Here is a 25,402-nt window from a genome sequence, read left to right as displayed (position 1 = left end):
GATTAGGTTTTTTTAATCCAGATGCTCATACAGTGCTCCAGCAAATATTTTTGTACATACATCTCGGTGGCCTGGTACTAACAGATTTATAGGATACATTGTTAGAAGTAACTGTGTCAAAGGCATTTTTGCATATCTGGTGACTAAAATAGTATCTTATTGTAATGTTAATTAACATTTTCTTGATTAAAGTGAGAAACGTCTTTTTATATATTTATAGGTTATGTTTCCTGTTCTGTAAAACTCCTGTTTATTCATTTTTGTTTTTCATTTGTTTGTTTTAGAGATGGAAATCTCCCTGTGTTGCCCAGGCTGGCTTCGAACTCCTGGGCTCACCTGATCCTCCTGGCTCAGCCTCCTGAGTAGCTGGGACTACAGGCACGCACCATTGTGCCTGGCTCTTTCTTTTATTCATTTTTTTTGTTTTGGAGGTTTAACATTTATAAAATGGTTTTATAAGTGTTCTTTACATATTCTGGACACTAGTTTGCCATTATTTTTAATGTGCTATTTTGTAATTCTTGGTTTGTTTTTATTCTTCATTATACTTCCTTTTTAAAAATTTAAAGGTTATTAAGATAGAATTTACATACCATAAATCCTTCCACTTTAAGATTAGTTCAGTAATTTTAGTCAGCTTATAGAGTTGTGAAACTATACCACAGTTCAATATTAGAACATTTACATTACCCTAAAAGTACCCTAGTGCCTGTTTGCAGTTTATCCTTACTCCTTCTAGCCCTAGGCAACTACTGATCAGCTGTCACTATAAAATTTGCTTTTCTAGGCCGGGCGCGGTGGCTCACGCTTGTAATCCCAGCACTTTGGGAGGCCGAGGTGGGCGGATCACAAGGTCAGGAGATCGAGACCACGGTGAAACCCCATCTCTACTAAAAAAAAAAAAATACAAAAAATTAGCTGGGCGTGGTGGCGGGCGCCTGTAGTCCCAGCTACTCCGAGAGGCTGAGGCAGGAGAATGGCGTGAACCCGGGAGGCGGAGCTTGCAGTGAGCCGAGATCGCGCCGCTGCACTCCAGCCTGGGGGACAGAGCGAGACTCCGTCTCAAAAAAAAAAAAAAAAAAAATTTGCTTTTCTATATTTCATATGAGTAGAATCATACAACATGTAGTTTGTGTGTCTGTTTTCTTTTTTTTTTTTTTTTTTGAGATAAGATCTCATTCTGTTATCCAGGATAGAGTGCAATGGCACAATCATGGCTCATTGCAGCCTCGACCTCCCTGGGCTCAGGTGATCCTCCTATCTTAGCCTCCTGAGTAGCTGGGACTACAGGTGTGTGCCACCATGCCCAGGTACCTTTTTTTTGCATTTTTTGTAGAGATGGAGTTTCAACATGTTGCTCAGGCTGGTTTCGAATTCCTGGGCTCAAGGTATCTGCCTGCCTCAGCCTCCCAAAGTGCTGGAATTACAGGCGTGAGCCACCATGCCTGGCCCATGTCTTTCCTTTTCACTCAGTATACCGTGTTTGAGGTTCATCCAGGCTGTAATGTGTATCAGTAGTTCTTTTCTTTTAATTGCTCAGTAGTATTTCATTGTATTGATATGCCACAATTTGTTCATTCATCAGTTGATGGACATTTGAGTTGTTTTAAGTTTTTGGATGTTACAGATTAAGCTGCTGCGAACATATGTGTACAAGTCTTTGTATTTGTTGTGGGTGAGTACCTACGAATGGAATGGCTGGTGGCTTATGTTTGATTTTTAAGAAATTACCAAACTTTTCCAAAGTGGTTTTACCATTTACCACCAGCAGTCTGAGAGTTCAAGTTGTTCTGCATCCTTCCAACAGTTGATATAGTCAATTGTTTAATTTTAGCCATTCTGATACATGCATAGAAGTACCTCATTGTGATTTTATTTATTTATTTATTTATTGAGACAGAGTCTTGCTCTGTTGCTCAGGCTGGAGTGCAGTGGTGCAGTCTCAGCTCACTGCAACCTCCACCTTAAGGGTTCAAGCGATTCTCATGCCTCAGCCTCCCGAGTAGCTGGGGTTACAGGTGCACGCCACCACGTCCAGCTAATTTTTGTATTTTTTAGTAGAGACAGGGGTCACCATCTTGCCAGGCTGGTTTTGAACTCCTGACCTCAAGTGATCCCCCTACCTCACCCTCCCAAAGTGCTGGGATTACAGGCATCAGCCACTGCACCTGGCCCCTCATTGTGATTTTAGTTTGCGTTTCCCTAAAACCTAATGAGGTTGAGTATCTCTATTCATGTGCTTATTTAACATCAATATATCTGCTTTGGTGATATTTCTATTTGAATCTTTTGACCATTGCTAAACAAGGTTGTCTTTTTATTGAATTATAAGTTCTTTATATATTTTGGATACAAGTCCTTTATCAAGTATATGATTAGCAAATATTTTCTCCCAGTGGCTTCCCTTTTCATTTTCTCAGTGTGTCTTTTGAAACACAAAAGTTTTTAATATTTGATAGAGTGCAATTTATCAAACTTTTTTCTTTCGTGGATCTTGCTTTTGGAGTTGTATATAAGAACTCTGTCCAACCACAGGTTGAAAACATTTTCTCATTTGTTTTCTTCTACAAGTTTCATAGTTTTAGCTGTTACATTTAGATCTATGATCCATTTTGAAATAATTTGTGTGCATGGCTTGAAGTAAGGATCTAAGTTCATTTTCCCCCCCACTCTGGATATCCAGTTCTTAGTACCATTTATGAAAAGTCTTTTTCTCTGTTGAATTGTCTAAGCACCTTTGTTGAAAATCAGTTGACCGTGTAAGGATTTATTTCAGGATTCTCAATTCTGTTTCATTGATTTTTATGCCTATCCTGTGCCAATATCACAGCATCTTAATTGCTATGACTTTATATTAAAAGTTTTGAAAGTGAGTAGTATAAATCTACAGACTCTATTCTTCCTTTTCAAAATTGTTTTAGATCTTTTACATTTTCATGAAAATGTTTGGTCACCTTCTCAATTTCTGCAAAATGGTTTGTTTGGATTTTGATAGGTATACAAGGAATTTATAGGTCAGTTTTCAAAGAAATGCTCTTTTGACAGTATTTTGTCTTCCAATCCATGAATATTGTCTTTCCATTTATTTAGATCTTTACTTTCTCTCAGTAATGTTTTGCAGTTTTCAATGTATAAGTCTTGAATTTCTTCTGTTGAATTTGTTCTTAAGTGTTTTATTCTTTTAGATGCTATTGTGGGTATAATTATTTATTTTTCAGAATATTCATTGATGTGTAGAAATGTATGTCATTTTTGTATGTTGATCTTGTATTTTGAAACCTTGCTAAACTCATTTGTTATACTCATTAGTGGTTTTCGGTAAATTCTGTTGGATTTTCCACATAGACAGTTATGTCATCTGAAAATAATGACAGTTTTACTTCTTCCTTTTCAATGTGGTTGCTTTTTATTTATTTTTCTTGCCTTGTTGTAATGGCTAGAACCAATAGTACAATTTATTTTTATGTATTTATTTTTTGAGACAGAGTCTTAGTGTCAACTAGCCTGGAGTGCAGTGGCGCATTCTTGGCTCACTGCAACTTCTGTCTCCCAGGCTCAGGTGATCATCCTACCTCAGCCACCCTAGTAGGTGAGACCACAGGTGCATGCCACCATGCCCAGCTAATTTTTTGTAATTTTGGTAGAGACAGGGTTTTGCCATGTTGCCTAGGCTGGTCTTGAGCCCCTGAGCTCAAGTGATCCACCTGCCACGGCCTCCAAAAAAGTGCTGGGATTACAGGTGTAGGCCACTGCACCCAGCCTATAGTGCAGTTTAAATAAATGTGAGAGCAGACATTCTGGCCTTGTTCCTGAGCTTCAGGGGAAAGCATTCAGTCTTTCATCATAAGCATATTAGCTGTAGGTTTTTGCTAGATGGCCATTTTTCAGAATAAGGGAGTTTTATTCTATTCCTAGTTTGCTAAGAGGTTTTACCATGAAAGGTTGTTAAATTTTGTCAAATGCTTTTTCAATTGATATGGTCATTTGGCTTATCTTTTATCAGCTGACAGATTGTATTGATTGTTTAAGATTATATTAGCCTTTCATTCTTGGGATAAACTTCACCTGGTCATGGTGTATTCTTTTTATATATCGCTGGAGTTAATTTTCTTTTTCTTTCTTTTTCTTTTTTTTTGGAGACAGAGTCTCTCTCTGTTGCCCTGGCTGGAGTGCGGTGGCGTGATCTCGACTCCCTGCAACCTCTGCCTCCTGGGTTCCAGCGATTCTCCTGCCTCCGCCTCCCGAGTAGCTGGGACTACAGGTGCCTGTCACTGTACCAGCTAATTTTTGTATTTTTAGTAGAGACAGGTTTCGTCATGTTGGCCAGGCTGGTCTTGAACTTCTGAGCTCAAGGTCAGAGGTGGGTGATCCGCCCACCTCGGCCTCCCAAAGTGCTGGGATTACAGACGTGAGCCCCAACACCCAGCTTGGAGTTAATTTTCTGATAGCTTGATTTTGTGTCCGTGTTCATAAAGGATATTGGCCTGTAGTTTACTTTTCATGTACTGTCTTTAAAAAATTTAAGTCAGGACAATACTGGCCTCATAAAATGAGCAGGAAACTATCTTTTCTCTTTTATTTTCTGGCATATATTGTATAGAGTTGCTTTATATTTTCTTTAAATGTTTGGTAGAATTTTCCAGTGAAATTATCTGTGTCTGGAAATTTTTTTGCCAGAGGCTTTTTTCAGCTGTGAATTAATTTTTTTCAATAGCTATAGAATATTTGGGTTATTTATTTCTTCTTGGGCCAGTTTCGATAGTTTGTGACTTTCACAGGATTAAATCATTTAATCTAAATTTTAAGCTATGTGTGAAGAGTTGTTTGTAGTATTCCATTATTATCTTTTTAATGTCTATAGACTCTGTTGTAACATCCTCTCTTTCATTACTTATAATGGTGATTTTTGCCTTGTCTCTTTGAAAAATCAGTTTGGTAAGAGTTACCAGTTTCATGGATCTTTTCAAGGAACTGGCTTATGGTTTCATTGGTTTTTCAATTTACTGATTTCTCCATTTTAATATTTTTTCTCTTCTAACTGCCTTGAGTTTGTTTGGCTTCTTTTCTTTCTTAAGGTAGAAGATTATGTTCTGATTTAAGAGTTCTGTGTTAATCTAAACATGTAATGCTATACATGTTGTTCAGTCTTGCTTTAACTGCATTTCACAAATTTTGGTATTTGTATTTTCATTTTCATTAAGTTCAAAATGTTTTTTTTCTTTTCTTTTTTTTTGGGACAGGGTCTCACTGTGTCCCCCACACTGGAGCGCAGTAGCATGATCGCAGCTCTCTGCAGCCTCACCTCCTGGGTTTATGTGATTCTCCCACCTTAGCCTCTTGAGTAGCTGGGACCACAGGTGCACACCGCCATACCTGCCTAATTTTTGTATTTTTTTTGTAGAGACAGGGTTTTGCCATGTTTCCCAGGCCGATCTCGAACTCCTGGGCTCAAGTGATCTGCCTGCCTTGGCCTCCCAAAGTGTGGGGATTACAGGCATGAGCCACCACGCCCGGCCCTATTCTTTTCAAGTACACATGGAACACTGACCAAGTTAGACTATGTCCTTAGTCCTAAACCAGTCTGGAATCAAACTAGAAATCTATAACAGAAAGATATATGGAAGATTTGAGGGAAATTAGAAAATATTTTGGCCAGGTGTGGTCACACACACCTGTGGTCCCAGCTATTGGGGAGGCTGAGGCGGGAGGATCACCTGAGCCCAGGAGGTGGAGGTGGCAGTGAGCTGTGTTTGCACCACTCTGCTCTGTCCTGGGCAATAGAGAGGTCTCACAAAAAAAAAAAAAAGAAAGAAAAGAAAAGAATAGGTATTCTGTTTTTGTTGGGATAATGTTCTTTAAATATATCTCTTTGTATTACTTTTATTTTAGTGGTTGCTCCAGGCATTATAATATACATACTTCTCATAGTGTGGAGAATTAATATCTTACCACTTAAAGTAGAATATACATACCTTGCCACCATACAGTCCCTTTGCCTTTCCCCCCTTATGTTTTCATATTTCGTATGTATTGTATCTGCATACATTGGAGACATTATCAGACAATCTATAATTTTTGCTGTCCTCCATTATACATATTTAAAACTCTGGAGTGGGCTGGGTGTGGTCCCTTAACACCTGTAATCCAAGCACTTTGGGAGGCCGAGGCGCGTGGATCACAAGGTCAGGAGATCGAGACCATCTGGCTAACACAGTGAAACCCTGTCTCTACTAAAAATACAAAAAATTAGCTGGGCATGGTGGTGGGCGCCTATAGTCTCAGCTACTCGGGAGGCTAAGGCAGAAGAATCACTTGAACCCAGGAGGCGGAGGTTGCAGTGAGCCGAGATTGCGCCTCTGCATTCTAGCCTGGGTGACAGAGTGAGACTCCGTCTCAAAAATAAACAAAAAAAACACAAAAAACAAACTCTGGAGTGGAGAAGTCTAGTTCATTATATTACCCAGGGTTTACCATTTCTGTTGTTCTTGTTGTTCTTTTCCTTCATTCCTGGTATTCTAAGTTCTTCTACAGTATAATTTCCCTGAATGATAGAACATTGATTAGCATTTCTTTTAGAGGAAGTTTTCTGTCAATTCTTTTTCTTCCCCTGGGAATGCCTTTCCTTTACCTTTCCTGAATGATATTTTCTCTTGATACATAATTCTGTATTCATAATCCTTTTCCTTAAGCACTTTAAAACTGTTGTTCTGCTTCTTTTAGGATTCCATGATTTCCAATGAGAAATTAGCAGTAAATTTGAATCGTTCTCCTGTAACTAGTGCATCATTTTCTCTGCCTGCTTTTAATATATATATGTATATTTTAGTTTTTCACAGTTTAACAATGATGTGTCTGGGCATGGATTTTGAACTTATTTGACTTTATCCTTGTGGGGGTTTACTAAGCTTGGTGAATCTTTTCCCAAATGTTTGAAGTATTCAGACATTATTTCTCCAATTTTTTTTTTTTTTTTTTTTTTTTGAGACGGGGTCTGGCATTGTAGCTCAGGCTGGAGTGCAGTGGTGTGAACAGAACTGATGGCAGCCTTGACCTCCCAGGATCAAGCAGTCCTCCCACCTCAGCCTCCCATGTAGTCATATATATTTTTTTCTGCAGAACACTCTTCTTTCTTTTAGGACTCAAAAGACATGAATATAAATCTTTATTTTTCTAAAGGTCCACAACTTTCTGTTCTTTTCTTCCATTCTTATTTTTTCTGTTTTTCAGATTTGATTATTTCTATTGATCCGCCTTCAAGTTTACTCTTTTATCTGTCCATTCTACTATCAAGCCCATTCATCGTTTTTTTCTGTTCTAAAATTTCCATTTCATTTTCTTTCCTTTTTTTTTTTTTTTTTGCTGAGACTTTTTTACATTCATTTGAACAGTGTTATTAGAGCATGGTTATAATGGGTTATTTGAAGTGGTTTTTCTGATAATTCCAGTATTTGTGTCATCTTGGGGTTGACTTCTTCTGGTTTATCTTTTCCCTTATGAGTTGCTTACATTTCCCTAGTACTCTATTGAGTGATTTTGGATTGTATCCTGGACATTAGAATATTATGACATCCCAGATCTTGTTTAAATCCTGAGGAGAATGTGATTTTTTTTTTTTTAAGCAAACAGTCTTATTAGGTTCAAGTTCTGATTAGCCTTCTTTAGGTTGTGATTCTTACGTCCGTTCAATTTTTTTTTTAAGACAGAGTTTCACTCTGTTGCCCAGGCTGGAGGATAGTGGCACAGTCTCGGCTCACTGCAATTCTGGGTTCAAGCAATTCTTGTGCCTCAGCCTTCCGAGTAGCTGGGATTACAGATGTGCACCACCACGCCCAGCTAATTTTTGTATTTTTAGTAGAGATGGGGTTTCACCATGTCAGGCTGGTCTCAAACTCCTGGCCTCATGTGATCGACCCACTTCAGCCTCCCAAAATGCTGGGATCCCATGCGTGAGCCACCATGCCTGGCTGTTAGTTCAGATTTTAAAGACTTTGTCATGTCATGCTGTTTGGATCTGTCTCAAGTGTGCTATTCTGTGACCTTGGCAGTAGTTTACCCCATAGTTCAGTTCCCAAAGCCTTTGGTATGCTGATTAGGGTCAGATTTGTACAGCTCATAAGTGAGCCTAAGAGTTTATATACCACCTTATAGGATTTCTCCCTTGAGTTTTCTCTCCATGATTTCCTCAGAATTTTCTGTGCCCTTAGGGTCCCCCTTCCTGGTCTTCTGGTTAGAAAATATAGGCCTAGGTTTCCCTTCCCTGCTATGCAGTTCCTGTAATTGTATCTGCATCTGTTATCAAGCAGCAAGAGGACAAAGAGAGTAGAAAAGTAGTGAAGATGTTTCCCCTGTTAATGAGGCCACAGTGCCTTTGGTAGGAAAATATGATTCCCCTCCTTCAAAGTTTTAGTTATCGCCTTGCCACTGTTGCTGTCACCATTACCTCTGGCACTTCTGCTTCCATATAGTAGCCTGGGGGTTGGAGCAGGAAAGAACACAGGGAAAAATGAAAAGAAAGGGATTTTCTTTCCTCTCTTTGACCCTTAGGAGTTTCTTTTTTCATATCTCAGCAGAAAAATGAATCTACCTTGATGTTAATATTGTATTCTAGCTGTCTTATGCCTAGTATTTACATGAAGTATCATTTTCTATTTTTTTTATTTTCCAGCCTGTGTCTTTAAATGTGATTTCTTTTAGATATTTATAATTGACTCATTTTAATCCATTCTGACATTCTGGCTTAAACAATTTAAAATGTAATGCATATAATAAGTTTTACCATATCATGATTTGTTTTCTACATGTCCTGTTTCTTGCCTCCTTTTTCTGCTTTTTTCCTGCCTTCTTTCTGGTTAGTTTTGTGCATTTTATTTCATTTTTCATTTTATATTTACTCTTGGCTTTCTTTTATTTTCTTTGTGTTTACTCTAGTTTACAATATACAATTTCATCATCTACCTTCAAATATTATTATACTACTTCCCATGTAAAATAAGACTGTTAAAATAATATACTTCCATTTCTTCCCTTCTTTTTGCTACTGTTGTCAAAGTTTTACTTCTATCTTTGTTATAAGCTCTACTTTTTTTTTTCTTTAAACAATCAAGTATATTTAAAAGACATTAAGCAATGAAGAAAAATCTCCTTGGTTAACCCATACATTACTGTTTACACACACTTTTTTCCTTTATGTAGATCTAAATTTTCATCTGGTATTATTTTCCTTTCTCTTCAGTAACTAAGATCTCTTATAGTACAGGTTTTTAAGCCTTCTTACAGTGCAGGTCTGTGAGGAATTAATTCTTCTTTTGTCTCATAATGTTGTTATTTTGACTTCATTTTCTCTGAGTATAGAACTTTAGGTTGACAAGTTTTTTTCCTATCTGTATTTTGAAGATGTTTTTCCATTGTTGCCTGGATTGAATACTTTCCGGCAAGATGTCAGTAGTCATGTTTATCTATAATGTTTCCTTTATATAAAGTGACCTTTTTCTCTGGGTGCTTTTAAATTTTCTCTTTATCATTAATTTTCAACAAGTTAATTATGCCTTGGTGTGGAGTTTGTGTATTATTGTCTAATTGGGGTTTTCGTGAAGTTCTTAAATAGGTGGGTTTGTAGTTTTTATCGTTTAGGAAATTCTAGTCATTATTCACATTTCTTTTTCTGTTCTCTTTTTTGGTGTTCCTCCTTGGTACTGCAATTATACGTGGTTGATTACATGATACTGTCCCAGGGAGACTTAGTTTATTTCATTATTATTTATTTCATTTTATGTAGATTATGATGCTGTGTCTTAAAGTTTATTAGTCTTTTCTTCTGCAGTGTATAATTTGCTGTTATTCAGTGAGAAATTTTCATTTTATATATTGACTATTTTATGTCTGGAATTTTCATTTCACTCTTTTTTATATCTTCAATTTTCTCATACTTTTTATTTCCATTAAGTTCTTACACAGTTACATTTGTGTCCCTGGTCTATAATTTCTGCCATTTCTGAATCTGTTTCTGTTGGCTAGTTTTTCTTCTGAGTATGACATCTTATTGTTATCTTTGTAATTTTCGATAAGTGGAACATTGTGAGTGTTACATTGTTGATTGTTTGGATTTTATATTTCTTTAAAGCATGGTGGGCTTTTTTTTTTTTTTTTTTTTTAGAGACAGGGTCTTGCTCTGTTGCCCAGTCTAGAGTGCAGTGATGTGATCATAACTCACTGTAACCCCAAACTCCAGGGCTTAAGTGATCCTCCTACCTCAGCCTCTCATATATCTGGGACCACAGGTGTACACTACCACACTGCTGGAATTACAGGCAGGAGCCACCACACTTAGCCAGAGCCTGTATTTTTATGGTGTAGATTTATCAGAAAACAAATTTAACCACCCATCTCAATATAGAACTAATTCACCCTGGTAATGGTGGCTCATCCCTGTAATCCCATGATTTGGGGAGGCTGAGACGGGAGGATCACTTGAGCTGAGGAGTTTGAGACCAGCCTGGGCAACATAGTGAAACCCCATCTCTACAAGAAATAAAAAATTAGCCAGACTTCATGGCGTGTACGTGTAGTCTCAGCTACTTGGAAGGCTGAGGTGGGAGGATCGCTTGAGCCCAGGAGATTGGGACTGCAGTGAGCCGTGATTGTGCCACTCTACTACAGCCTAAGCAACAGAGCGAGGCTCTGTTTCAAATCCCCCCTCTGCCCAAAACTGTCTACTTCTATATAACTCACTTACATGAGATGTTTTTCCTTCTCACAGGTTCAGTTTAATTTGCAGTTTACAAAACCAAATGCATCACTAGGAGATGTTCAGTCAGGAGCAACTATTAGTATGCCTTGCTCAACTGATAAGGAAAAGTAAGTGCTTAATGACATAAAATTTAATGTTTGCAATTTTGAAGGCCATCTTAAAGAATTTTTTATCAGTGCTTGAGAGCTGTGATGCCCACCTGTTTACCTGAGACATTTCAAGTTACTGATCATTGGAATTTAAGTTGAATCACTCTCAGCTATAAAAAAGATTTATCATATTTTTTCTGTTTCCTCCTCCAACAATCTACTCATTTTTTTTTAAATGTGGGATATGCTTAGATAGTAAAATTTTATTTGTTGAAATAGATTTTCCTACATAACTGACGACTGGTCTTTCAAATATTCTCAGACATATTCATAGAAATTTTTAAAAATTCCTCATGGTCAGCTGTTTTTGTTTTCTTATATGGCTACGTCTGTCCCTGGAAGCTCTCCACTTTTCTGATTTATTGCTTTCAGTATAATCTAATCTAAAATACCAGCTAGTTAATATGCTAGAAATATACAGAGAATGAGTAAAAAGGTTTGTGAGATTTTCCCATAGATAACAAAAATAAGCTTTAATGCCATTTTGCGACTTCCGTTCCCTATTTTTTAAACAGGGTTTACATAGTGAAGTCTGTTGATTCAATGACTTGTGGTTAAATCAAACCACTCATACAGGCAAACTTTTCTCTCTGGGTAGACTTCATGTTTGTAATTTATTATTACTAATACAGTTATTTATTCAATTTAATGGCTTTAAGGCCTGTCTGCCGATACTCATTATCATGAGCTATCACCATCCCACTTCTACATTACAAACTAAATTACTAATGTAGCTCAAAGAGGGTTCTTAATCCCCAGCTCTCTAGCTTTTATTCATTGGATCATGATGTGTTAAAATAGTTAAAATGTTTGTGGCTGGTCACAGTGGCTCACGCCTGTAATCCCAACACTTTGGGAGGCCAAGGTGGGTGGATCACTTGAGGCCAGGAGTTCAAGACCAGCCTGGCCAACATGGTGAAACTCCATCTCTACGAAAAATACAAAAATGAGCTGGGTGTGATGGGCACTTGTAATCTCAGTTACTCAGGAGGGTGAGGCATGAGAATCGCTTCAACCCAGGAGGCAAGAAGTTTGAGTGAGCCCAGATTGCGCCACTGCGCCCCAGCCTGGGCGATAGAGCAAGACTCTGTCTCAAAAAAATAAATAGAAAAAATAATAATAGTATTTATGAGCCTCCATTTTCAAAAAGATCAAAATTCACTTGTTCACAAGGGAGAGCACCTTGAATTCCTGTTAATGGTAGAATATCATAATGTTTGATATATTTAATTCATTATAGGCCGGGCATAGTGACATACACCTGTAGTCCCAGCTACATGGGAGGCTGAGGCAGGAGGATCACTTGAGTCTAGGAGGTCGAGACTGCAGTGAGCCATGATCCTGCCACCGCACTCCAGCCTGGGTGATAGAGTGGGGCCCTGCCTCAAAAGGAAAAAAAAAAAAAAAAGCCAGACATGGTGGTACATGCTTGTAGTCCGAGCTGCTTGGGAGGCTGAGGGATCACTTGAGCCTGGGAGTTGGAGTCTGTAGTAAGCTATGATCAGTCACATCACTGCATTCCAAACTGGGCCTCAAAATGAGAACCTGTCTCAAAAAAAAAATCAAATCATTATAGACAGAGCAGTTTTACTAGCAGAGAATATGACAATCGTATTTGTAGTATGAAGTCAAACATAACCCTCCATAAAATTAGGACTGTTCAGTGATTTTGAGTTTTTTCTGGTTCTTTTATTTGTCAGCTAGCAAAAAGTGGCACCGGGTATCAAACTTTAAAGAAAAAAATAAAATAGAAAAAAGGTCTGTTCACCCACTTATTTCTGAAAATTGGGTCAAGAGTAACCATCATTTAAGGATTGATTTACTCTCATTGTTTTGCAAGAGCCTGTAACTTCTTATTACAAGTAATACTGGGGAAACCGTTAACACTGGATGTACTTAGAAAAGATGGCAGTGGTAGAAAGGGGAAACATACAGAATGCCCTTCTTTCTCCCCCAGATTTTCTTATTTGTATTAATTTGACCAGAATTTATTATTATGTAATGTGTATTAATATTTGATCATGACTACTTTGAAACACTAGAAAATTTTGAAGAGCTTTTGGTCAAAGGAAAAAGAAATCTTATTTTAAATATGAGTTAGAAATTAATAGTGTTACTCTCAAGGCATGTATTTTTCTGTCATGTATCACTTATGTGCTAGTATTTAAATTTTTATAGCACTTGTAGAATTTTCATTTTTCCCACCATCCTTATCCCAGCTTTTAAAATTTTATTATAATCTACTCTTTACTGAGGATACTTTGGTTTATGTATAAAATTACCATTTGCTTAAGAAACCAGTGAAGAATGTGTTCCGAACAAACCTAAGCTATAAATAAAACTTAGTTACATTATCTTATATATATGTATACATGAGATAAACCTTCAAAATTAATAAAGACTGTTAAATAAGTTAATTACCATTTTCTTTATAAGTGGTGAAAATTTAGGGTTGGAATCCAAATACCTGAAGAAAAGGGAAGACAGCATTCCTTTACGTGGACTCAGCCAGAACCTATTTAGTAATTCAGGTAAGCAGGGATTTCTGTACTCTATAGTTGAATTAAATGTAATGTATGAAGACTTAATGAATACCAGTAACCATTTTCTGTCCTCATTTGCAGACCATCAGAGAGATGGCACTTTAGGAGCATTACATACATCTTCCAAACCCACAGCGCTCCCCTCTGCATCTTCAGCCTATTTCCCTGGGCAGTTACCAAACAGTTAATTCTAGTGTCACGTTTTACTTTTTATTGGTATTTTAGAAACTCAGGTGCTTAAAAAAGTATGTCAACACAAACCAGATCCTAAAATAGCAAGTTTCAAATGTTACCTGAGCTGTTAGACTAGATACTTTAAGTACTGCTATCTTTTATGGCAGTTTATAGGAACAAATTTGTACTTGGGGATTGGTAAACATTGTGAGTAAATGACATTTTTTGGTTTGTGAACATGGTGTTTTATAGATTAATATGAATTTTATTAAGCGATTCTTTAGAAATTCAGTTCTAAGGAAAGAGTTGATCCTTGTAAGGGAGATTCTGATCATATTAAAAATCTGGGTAAACTAAAACCTGCTCATAACCTCAAAGTATGCAACCAAAGAATGCTAATTCATTTTATCACTTTCATTGGTAAAACTTTTAACACCTGAAAAGTATGAGGGAAAATGATTACCTCTTGAGATATATTATTGATGACATTTAAAGGGAAAAGTCCTAAATTTACCTTAAATAACTGAAATGAATTAAAGCATTTAAATTTGCTATTGAATCAAATAAATTTGATATACTTAAAATAATTTGGACAGTGTATTTATGTGACCAGATTAAGTGCTTTAGTCATTTGAGCTGACAAGTTTTTAAAACTTCAGTGCTTCCTAAATGTTTATACTCATCTAGTTTTTCTCAATTTGTAGTTTTATTATGCAGTTAAATCTTTATCAGTGGACTTTTAAAACTTGGTACTACTACTGAATCTACTATATCATGAATATTCATTTATCTTTATAGTATCGGAACTTGAGTTGATTTCAATGTTAATAAACTAGGCAAAACAAATAACTGTTAGAAGGTACAATTTTCTTCTCTTCCCTGTAACTAAAGGTTTTAAGAATTGTTCCTTGGGGAAAAATTTTTTAAAAATTCACCTAGAGTCATAGGGCCTCATTGTTTTCTTATTGACAAACAATACCTGGTAGCATTCTCTAAAGAGTCTTCTAGATCAATATTTGTAAAGTACTAATGCTCATGTGATAATTTAAAATTATTTTCAAATACTTTATTACACAGATGAAGAAACATTTCAAGATATTAATGATGTAATAACGTTACTGAGTTCCATGGTAAGAAAGAATCTTTGCTAACTTTTTTTTATGAAGCCGATATCTTAAAACTATTGGCAATTGCAAGTGTCTTTAAACTAGGGATCTAATCTGAAAATTCAGTAACTAGTATTAGGCAATGATACTCCCCCTACCTCCCCCATTTAGATACACTACTGTATTAGTGAGAATACTTGGTACAGTAACTTGAACGCACTTGCTATTCTGGAAAGAAGCCTCTTGGTGATTTTGGAAGGGGCTTTGTTGTAAATACCATGTAATATATATAAAATATTGTGACAGGTTTTGGATGGGATGCATGACATACAGGTAGCTCTCTTCTTTTAAATATAGATATCTCTTTGCATATATATACACAAGGAAAGTTGAATTTTCAGGAGAGATCATGCTGATATCTTGCAAATTTGTTTGTATTAAATGTATATAGACTTCCAAGTATGCTAATTCTTTACCTCCTCAACTTTTAATTGCAGTTGTTTTGCAGTGTAAAATTGTACATGTGTTAATAATCAAAGTGTTGCATTTAATGTTATTTCTGTAAACTCTGAGCTTTGTTAATAAACTATTATACAGTACCTACACTTTGAAAATCAAGTACTTCAAAACGCATACTGCGTTTTTGTTTCTTTCCTCGTCTTCCTTGAAGAGCGTTTTTTAGTGAGGGAAAAGAAATGGATGCAAAGAAAGAAAGAATAATGCTTTGATTTGTTACTGTAACAAAGCCAAAACAGGCTCTATAGGAACTCACAGATCAAGACTGTTTTTTAAAAAAAAATCATTAAAATATTTAACTTTATTAACAGAATATTTACATTTCTTTTAAGACCTTATTTAACCATAGTGAGTGTTCCAAGTTTAAAAAGCATTAAGCAATAACCACACACAAGATGAAAACAGTGTAAACTATACAGTACTTTATATACAATTTTTACAAAGTAACACTTTTTTAAATAATATAACTGGACACAAAAATATACACTTTAGAGAAATTCACATCAGTAATTGTATAAAGCTCTCCTCTAGGGTCCTGAAAATTTAGGACAAACATTAGCTCTGTAAATAAAGTGTTACTGTGACAGTCCTGAAAGGCCACTATATATATTTATCTACATATAGATATCACATTGACGTTTTCAAGGCTACCAGCTTTACTATATAATTTTTAGGTTATGTATTCAAGTGTTGAGGTGCTTATGATTATGCAAACATTAAAAGAATAGTGGTATAAGAAGTAGCTGGGGAATGAATTTGAGCCAGCATTTAGGTTACAGGCTCTAAATACCCCAATTTAAATTCCAAATGGCTGATACTTTCTCACTTCAAAAACAGTATGAATAATGTTTAAAAGTACTGCAAAGAAGCTCGAAACATGATTCAGATTTAGTACAGTTTTCTTAAGAGTTTTTTTTTTAAATGCAAACAATTCATTTACCATTCCTTTGTTTTAGTGCATCTGCATTAAGGCTTTGAATTATTTGACCCAAGATTTTACAATATTAAAATCTGACTCAAAATTTTACAATGTTAAAACAACTAGGTCCACAACCATACTACCTACTCTGTCTCACTGAGTCAGCATAGAGTTAAAGCTCAACACCTTAAGGAAATGGTAGCAGAGACATTTGCTAATATCTAAGAAGTTACATATATAGTTTTTAATTAAAGGATGTATAATAAAACAAATAGCTTAGTGGCAAGAAATTGGTGCTAATAAACAAAAGGTTTTTCAAAAGAAATTGTAACATCTTTGGAAAACTGTCCGGTTCTTTAAGTTCCCACTTCCTTTAGTTCCCATGGAGTTCATGCAGATACATTTCTTAAGACAATCTTAAAGTACACTGTGGATGGAAATGGAATGTACATCCAGAACTAGAGGTGAAAACTAAGACCTGGGTGCTGATAGAAAAATCTTCCTGATTTCGGTCGTCACACATTTGTGTCCTGGAGTAAAGGTTCTTTGGCCTCTCCTGGCGCTTGTGTACTATGAGGATGGCTGTGACTGCCACAGTGCTTTCTCCAACTGCTGGACCTTAAGCTTAAATTAGTATGTTCCGGAATAAACAAGGCAACAAGCAGAGCCAGCAGTACTGAACAGGCTCCAAATAGGAAGGGAGGGCCAGGGATGATGGAATTCTGAGGAAGAATAAATTAATTAGGATTTTTACACAAATATTTTTACTCATAAGGAGAAACTACATACCTTTTAGTATTAACTTATGAATTACAAGCTAATTGCTCTTCTCTTTATTAAAGCCATAATTATAGAAGGCATTCCCTTTTTAGGAGAAAAGAGATACTATCACATTCTCTCTAAAATTCTGGGAATAACAACTGGCAAAATAGCCTATGCAAAAATATTACATCATTACTTTCAGCACAAAATGTGAACACAGCTATTCCATGATTAATTTGTTAGTCCGAGGGGAAAACGTTTATAGAAAGATGTCAAAAATAAAATCAGGCTGCACGTGTTGGCTCAAGCCTGTAATCCCAGCGCTTTGGGAGGCTGAGGCAGGCAGATCACTTGAGGTCAGGAGTTCGAGACTAGCCTGTTCAACATGGTGAAACCTCATCTCTACTAAAAATACAAAAAAAATTAGCCGGGCTTGGTGGTATATGCATGTAATCCCAGCTACCCGGGAGGCTGATGTTAAAAGAATCGCTTGAACTCGGGAGGTGGAGGTTGCAGAGAGCCAAGATTGTGCCACTGCATTCCAGCCTGTGTGACATAGTGAGACTGTCTCAGAAACAACAACAAAAAAATATAATCAGATAGCATACAATATTTACTACAGTAGCAAAATAAATTACCATTTCTTTGTTTCAAGAAGGCAATTATAATTTCAAGTGACTGGAAGTGAGAAAAACACAGGTTACCAAGAAAAACAGACCTTTGTTTTAGCCCAAAATTACTTTCATTCTTAGCAGAAACTTGCACTGCCAGTTTTGTGTATAGCCCACAAACATTCTTTTATTTAAAAGTAGTCTTAGTGGGTTGGAAGATTAGTACAGAACTCTGCTAAATAAGCCAGGAAACTGATGAGCTGCTAATATTGGCCAAAATGATCAGCACTGTTTGGCATTAATTTTCAGTTGAAAGGAGGGAAATATAGCAAACAAGTGAACAAAGGTTATTTACCATAAGCCTGCCTTTTGTATGAAAAGTCAGTTAACATACAGAACTGTGATATTAGAAAAGTTTCAAAAGAGAGACTAGTAGTAAAGAGAAATGGTTTGTTACATATGCCACTGACAAACTAGGTACTTAAAATTTTTCATTCTCAAGTGGAAAAAATATGCACAGCCAATTTTCACAAGGTGGTATGTAGAAGAACAGTCCCTTAAACTCTGGTTTTTAAGCATTTTATTCAATCTCAAATAGAATCTCACATAAAAGCTTTCATGACCAAAAACCAGTATCCTTTAATCCAGCCAAATGAACCATACAATTTGATCATGTTGAATGAGAATTACCTGTTCAAAGTGGTGCTGAGGGCTTGTGTTTGTTCCCAAGTCTGTTCCTGTTATTGGCAGTTCTTTAAGTTCCACATGGAATATGTAGAAAATGAATCCATAGAGGGCCGGTCCCAGACCATTGCATAATCCTCGAATTCCTGTTATCATTCCTTGAACGACACCTACATTGTTTAAACAAATTATCACTTAGTAAACTACCTATTTTTTTTTCCCTACCCTAGAACCAGTACAAATATGAAATCACTTAATCTAAAATCAAGGTTCTTATCAGACACTAGCAATTTACAGCAGTGTCATTAAAAACGATTAATATTTAGAAGCTATCAGCTCTACAAAGTGTAGTAAGCTGTCCTATGCAAATATGAGCTCCGATGTACCCATATATAGGTCTCACATAGAAACAAGTGGGCAAAACCACTTTATTTCCCTAGATTACAGCCTTCAAAACATGGCTGGTTAAAAATCAGTCACGATTTCACAACTACAAATGTTAAAATTTCTCTGTCCCCAAGCAACTACTTAAGACCCCTTTTAGTCAAAAATAAAGTGGGGGGCGTCACCCTGGCTGGAGTGCAGTGGCATAAACTTGGCTCACTGCAGCCTCAACTTCCTGGGCTCAAATGCCTGGCTAATTTTTGTACTTTTTGTAGAGATGGGGTCTCACTTTGTTGCCTAGGGTGGTGTTGAACTCAAGTGATCCTCCTGCCTCAGCCTACCAAAGTGCTGTGATTACAGGCATAAGCCACTGTGCCCAGCCAAAATCACACTTTTTTTTTGAGACAGAGTTTCACTCTTGTTGCCCAGGCTGGAGTGCGGTGGCACGATCTCGGCTCACTGCATAACTCCGCTTCCAGGGTTCAAGTGATTATCCTGCCTCAGCCTCCTGAGTAGCTGGGATTACAGGTGTGCACCACCACGCCTGGCTGATTTTTTTAGTAGAGACGGGGTTTCACCATCTTGGCCAGGCTGATCTCGAACTCCTGACCTTAGGTGATCCACCAGCCTTGGCCTCCCAAAGCGCTGGGATTACAGGCGTGAGCCACCGCACCCGGCCAATAACACTGTTTTCATAGCATTTGATTTTTGTTTCTCTCTTGGATCTTTTCTCTAATTTAAAATGCAACTTGCTTTGGCCATAGGCCTTTCCTTCCTCATTTATCAACCAAGTGACAACTGCCACTGTTTTGCAGTGCCCCTTTTATCCTTATGACTAGACAAAACATACCCTTTTCAAAGAAGTATTCCTCATCTGTTAGCATCCCAAGAATTAAATGTTCCCACCAAAAAAAAAAAAAAAAAAAGAGAGCATATGACATTAAAGATGTTGCTGTGTTACATATCTTCAGATGACTGAAACTATATAATTTCTCTTTTTTTATTAGAGATGGGAGTCTTGCTCTGTTGCCTAGGCTAGCTTCAAACTCTTGAGCTCAAGTAATCCTCCTGACTCAGCGTCCCAAGTAGCTGGGACAACATTCATAAAAGGTCTGTGAATATATCCCACAAGGTGTCTAGCACAACACAGCAAAAACTTAATGTTTAGTTAATATTCTGTGGCCAACCTTCATCAGTAAATTTTTTTGAGACAGGTCTCTCAAGGTCTCTCACTGTAGCCCAGGTTGGAGTTCAGTGGCCTGATTTTGGCTCACTGCAACCTCCATCTCTGAGGCTCAAGTGATCCTCCAACCTCAGCCTCCCAAGTAACTGCGACTACAGGCATACGCCACCCTGCCCAGCTAATTTTTGCATTTTAGCGATGGGGTTTCCCCATGTTGCCCAGGCTGGTCTCCAACTCCTGAACTCAAGCAGTCTGCCTGCCTTGGCCTCTCAAAGTGTTGGGATTACAGGTGTGAGCCACCATGCCCAGCCTCATCAGTAAATTTTCTATGAACAGAACAGATAAGCCACATATTCTAAGTGAGAGAAAAGGGAATATGTACCTACCAAAGGATAAATACCCTAGAATCTGCTTTTCCTGTTTATATCAAAAGCAATTTTAAAAATCTCTACCCTGAAGATATACTTATGTTTCAGTACATAGGAGACAGGACACAGGATTAGAACATTCTGTACTTTTAAATAATCGCTAGTTCCTATCAACTCACCCTGTTGATCAGCATCAGCAGTTCGTGAAACAAGTGCACTGACAGCAGGAAAGGTGATGCTAGACATGGCTGCTACTGCCCCAGCAGCCCACATCATCCTATAAGGAAAGCAGCAAAACAAAAACAGTAAATTCTTCTCCACTGTACCTGAAAGTCAAACATACTTAAGTAATTCTTACTGTGAAATGGCTGTAGAGAAAAGGCGAACTGAACTTGCTTACTAGGTGACTATGGGCAAGTCGCTTAACAATCTGACCCTGTATACAAAGACAGCAACTTAATTCAAAAGAGTGCTGTGAGGGTGTAATGTAAAATCGGGTTATCATGTTCCAAACTGTAAAATGTGCTGGGTATTATTTCTACAGGCAACTGAGAGGTTATATTGAGGATAATGTATAATATAGATGAAGAAACATCATCAAATATTTCCAAACACATGAAGCCAACAAGTCTTTAGCAAAGTTCTTATGGATTTATGAAGATATCGCTGATTTGATCTAATCCTTAAATTGTAAAGAACAAGTAACTTGGATGTTCCTGGTTTGATGTTTAAAAGAAATGTTTTAGGTAATTTCAATTGTGAGCACCTCTTTGCAAAGGCTAGTTTGGAGAACAAATCATCACACTCTTGATGCTTACTTATATCCAAGTCCAAACAGAGACGAGGCAGTCAGTTGTTTGAAATTTTAGTGCAAACCATGGAGTTCAGTGCTGTAATGCCTGAGCACAATAATACTATCTACGTGGGCAGCCTGACAACAAGCGTCACTACTCAACTCCCCTGCAGGAAACCCAACTGGTCAGAAAAGCTGAGACACAGCATGAAGCTGGCACCAAAATAACTGGATTGTTTTCACTTCTGGTTTGCTATCAGTAATGATCACTGGTTATACAACTTTCTTTTTCCTAACCAGAAAAACAAAAAATGTAAATAACTTTCAGGGTCTTGTTGCTATGGGATTACATACTTTTTCCTAGTAACAGACTGATTTAGATTAAATGCTCCTTAAAGATTCAAAAGCTGTATAACCTCATTCAAAAATTCGGCCTGTCATTTAGCTATAAAAGTTCACCTTTTTAATCTTCAAGCCATTCTAGGAGAATACATAAATGTACAAGTGGCAGACTTACATTAGACACATTTTGAAAGATAAAAAGCATAGTATGAGACAGATTACAGTCTACCCCTCAGTTGAGAAGCAAATAAAAACAGAAGGGCTAACACCAAAATTAAAAATATTAACATTAAAATATTCATACTTACCAAGGTTCTGAACCAAAGCCATACCATGCCAACTGTAATATTTGAAATCCTAGACCCAATAAAATGGTGTTCTTATTTCCAATTGACCTCATAAGTAAACTCAAGACTATGGTCTGGAAAAAAAAAAAAAAAAAAGATTTATCGGAATAAAGTTTTAAAAAGTGACTTCTTTCAATCTACACTATAAAAGGGCTATTGGTACTTTTCTACAATTTGGCTGATTTTCAACAATAATTGCCCTGAATATGTCTGAGATCACTGGTCCAGGTCACATAAGCAGATGAAAAGTCCCTCTGCTGACACAGATCCAGACTGAGAGTTAGAAAACTGAAACATAAAACTTCCTATTCAGTACATTTCTACTGAGGACCACTTATATCAGTAGTTGAAAATGGAAGGGTCAAAAGTTCTAACTAATGATTTGGAGATCCCCATTATATAATAGCCTTAAAGCTTGTTTAGGTCCAAGTTAGTCTAAAATGCTTATTTCCACAGCTAAAGAAAAACTAACATAGAACAATGATTACCCATATATTATTTACCTAAGTTAATCTATTGTTGAAATCATGATGCCTTTTATAAACAGTAAATTAACAAGCTTGATTTGGGATAAATGCAGTATACTACACCGCAGACTTTAGAAAAACAGCCTGGATCATAATCTTGGCTTTGTGTGGCTCTCAGCAAGTCACTTCACTTTGAGCCTCACTTTTGTCTCTTTCCAAATGGGGATAACAGCACCTATTTCAAAACCTTGTCATGGGAATTAAATGAGATATATTTACATAAAGTTCTTAGAATTGTGCCTGGCAATAGTCAGCGGTTAATAAACGATATTATCAGTGGGTGGGTTTTCTTGTGCCTCCTTTTTCTTTCAAAGTCAACAGAAGTTCAGCAGTGATTTGGGAACATTAGAAAAATTTTTTTTGCTATTCTAACTAACGTTTTTAATATACTACATAAGATAGCTAGTAAGTCCATAGACAAGTAAAAATAATTCAGGAAATCACTATTTTATGATGGGCTGACACTTTAAAACTCATAAAATATAAGTTTTGAATTCTTTAAATTAAGATGGCCATTTAAGAATTTAATCACAAATATGCCAGTGAAAAGCAAATGATTCTTTCAAGGATTTTTGAGCAATTAGAACTCATAGCTTTCTTCTCTAAGACTTTCACTTAAATCATGTGAGTATAAGACTGAGTTCCATGTAGAATTACATTCTTCGGCAACCAAACCAGAAAAGGAAACTTGCCCAGAGCCAGCAGTTGGCTGAGAAGAACTTCAACTGAAAGAAACATTTAGGCCGGGCACAGTGACTCATGTCTGCAATCCCAGCACTTTGGGGGACTGAGGTGGAAGGACTGCTTGAACCCAGGAGTTTGAGACCAGCCTGGACAACACAGGGAGACTACATCTCTACAAAAAATTGAAAAATTAGCCAGGCTAGTGGCATGCGCCTGTGGTCCCATCTACTCAGGAGGCTGAGTCCAGAGTATCACTCGAGCCCAGGAGGTCGAGGCTACAGTAAGCCATGATCATCACACCACTGCACTCCAGCCTGGGTGACAGAGACCATCTCAAGTCACCCATGACTTGTGGGTGGGAACTGGTGGCCAATATTATAAAAAATAATCAGAAAGATTAGAAATGATTAGCATTCTAATTAGGGTTAGAAATAATTAAAAATGATTTTATTTGTGGACTATATCAGAGACTGGCTTTCAATTAATTACGAAAAAGGAAACCGTAAGTATACCCAAAGCTCTGTGGCCTCCAACTGTCTGAGAAGAACAGGGAACTATAATGCAAAGTTGGAGAACTTCTGGGAAACCACTTTTAAGAACATCCCTGAAGGTAGCACTTTCATCTAAAAAGCTGTGATTCTTTATATGGCTCTAGGAACTCACAGAGCAGAAAACATTTGTTCTCATCATTCATTGAGATGACGATGAGCATTACAAGGAAGAAATGCTGTTAAAAAATAGATTTCACTTATGATGAAATCCCTGGCACTTCAGCCAAGAGACAGGGCAGTTAGAAGGCTGAGCATCAACTCCCAGCTCAGTGGGAACAGGATGGCATGGGCCAGCCATGTACCCTGGAGCACGTGTTCTTTCAGGAATGCTAGTCTAAGAAAGCTGACACTTCTCAAGCAGAGATCATTAATATTACCAGAAAGTACTTATAAAATGCAGTCATCTCCTAGCCCTTCAACCAACCCATTTAGCCAGTAAGTACTTATCTACAGAAATGAGTATCTTCCCCTTTGTGGAAAGCTGTTCTCAAAGAATAAATCCCAGTTCAATAAAAAAGGCTTAGAATGCATTATTAGCCTCATTTCCTTTTTATAAATGAGATTAACTGGAGAATATATTTTCTTTTCTTTTGGGGTTTGTTTTTTTTTTTTTGAGACGGAGTCTCGCTCTGTTGCCCAGGCTAGAGTGCAGTGGCGCGATCTTGGCTCACTGCAACCTCTGCCTCCGGGGTTCAAGCGATTTTTCTGCCTCAGCCTCCCGAGTAGCTGGGACTACAGGTGCCCGCCACCATGCCTGCTAATTTTTGTATTTTTAGTAAAGACAGGGTTTCACCATATTGGCCAAGCTGGTTTTGAACTCCTGACCTTGTGATCTGGCTGCCTCGGCCTCCCAAAGTGCTGGTATCTCAGGCGTGAGCTACCACACGCCCACCCTTTTTTTCCCCCCAAGATGGAGTTTCGCTCTTGTTGCCCAGGCTGGAGTGCTGTGGCACAATGCTGGCTCACTGCAACCTCCACCTCCCAGGTTCAAGTGATTCTCCTGCCTCAGCCTCCCAAGTAGCTGGGATTACAGGCACGTGCCACCATGCCCAGCTAAATTTTTTTTGCATTTTTAGTACAGATGAGGTTTCACCATGTTGGCCAGGCTGGTCTCGAACTCCTGACCTCAGGTGATTCACCCACCTTGGCCTCCCAAAGTGCTGAGATTATAGATGTGGGCCACCGTGCCCGGCCAAGAATAGATTTTCTTAAGGCCATGAGATGAGTCATTAAAATTGGAAACAACTGAGATACATCAATCCCCCTTTCCTGGGGTAACATCCTATGTGCAGAATTACTGCAGCAGGCCCACTGCTGTGAGAACCTCCTCTTGGACTCCTTCCCCTACAGCCTGTCTTGTGACCCAAAGCCCTAAAAGACACTGATACTTGTAACACTCTAACTGGGAACACTGATTTTCTTCCTGAAGGCAGGAACTTTTCTCTTATTTACATTTATATCCCCAGCACCCAGTAAGTTCTTAATAAGTGTTTATGGAAAGCATGCATAATTCTAAATGTTGTAATATTCTCAATAATATTAATAATAATGGAACAAAATACCTAATATATAAGTGTTCTTGAACAGAAAAAAATTTTGGTGTCCCTTAACTCGCATTTTGAAGATGACAGCACTGAGTCCCAAAGGTTAAATGACTTAAGCAAGATGGCATAGCTGATTAACAGCTAAGCTAACACTAACATCAGCTTTGGTTAGTCTGTCAACAAATATTTGCCAAATTCCTAATAAGACCAACTCTTATTCTTGGCCTGAAGACACATGGGTGAGTAAGTTGAAGTATCCATCAACACAGAGACTGCCTCCTCGTGGAGGAAAGATGGATATGAGCCTGCTTATTTAACAAGATATTCCAGGTTGTAGCTGCTATGAACAAAATAAAATAGGGCAGTGTGATGGAGATGCTGCTTAAACCACGATCCAAGGAAGGCCTTTTGAAATGAGAGCTGACTAAGGGGAGAGAGGTAGTTATGCAAAGATTTGGGGAAAGAGAA

The 25,402-nt window shown here is 37.5% G+C and overlaps 2 protein-coding genes across 9 annotated transcripts in view; one reads left to right on the top strand and one right to left on the bottom strand.

Moving 5' to 3' along the window:
- Positions 1 to 15,318, top strand: part of SASS6 (SAS-6 centriolar assembly protein) — a 53,820-nt gene extending 38,502 nt beyond the window's left edge. For all 4 annotated transcript variants that reach the window (XM_063625584.1, XM_063625586.1, XM_063625589.1 and 1 more), the window contains 3 exons: positions 10,757 to 10,854; positions 13,333 to 13,427; positions 13,521 to 15,318. In XM_063625584.1, coding sequence (XP_063481654.1) covers positions 10,757 to 10,854; positions 13,333 to 13,427; positions 13,521 to 13,627 — 300 coding nt within the window. In that variant the 3' untranslated portion in view covers positions 13,628 to 15,318. The remainder of the gene's footprint in view (positions 1 to 10,756; positions 10,855 to 13,332; positions 13,428 to 13,520) is intronic.
- Positions 1 to 25,402, bottom strand: part of MFSD14A (major facilitator superfamily domain containing 14A) — a 63,838-nt gene that overhangs the window by 1,834 nt on the left and 36,602 nt on the right. For 2 of the 5 annotated variants that reach the window (XM_063625596.1, XM_063625598.1), the window contains exons 9-12: positions 21,590 to 21,702; positions 20,326 to 20,423; positions 18,218 to 18,381; positions 15,643 to 16,876 (exon numbers count right to left, since the gene is read on the bottom strand). In XM_063625596.1, coding sequence (XP_063481666.1) covers positions 16,670 to 16,876; positions 18,218 to 18,381; positions 20,326 to 20,423; positions 21,590 to 21,702 — 582 coding nt within the window. In that variant the 3' untranslated portion in view covers positions 15,643 to 16,669. Of the gene's footprint in view, positions 1 to 12,325; positions 12,442 to 15,642; positions 16,877 to 18,217; positions 18,382 to 20,325; positions 20,424 to 21,589; positions 21,703 to 25,402 lie in introns of those variants that run through there. The other 3 variants (XM_063625595.1, XM_063625597.1, XM_063625599.1) reach the window with 2 other exon arrangements.

Source organism: Symphalangus syndactylus, chromosome 12 (assembly GCF_028878055.3).
Source record: "Symphalangus syndactylus isolate Jambi chromosome 12, NHGRI_mSymSyn1-v2.1_pri, whole genome shotgun sequence".
Classification (NCBI taxonomy): domain Eukaryota; kingdom Metazoa; phylum Chordata; class Mammalia; order Primates; family Hylobatidae; genus Symphalangus; species Symphalangus syndactylus.
This window is presented reverse-complemented; position numbering and strand designations above follow the sequence as displayed.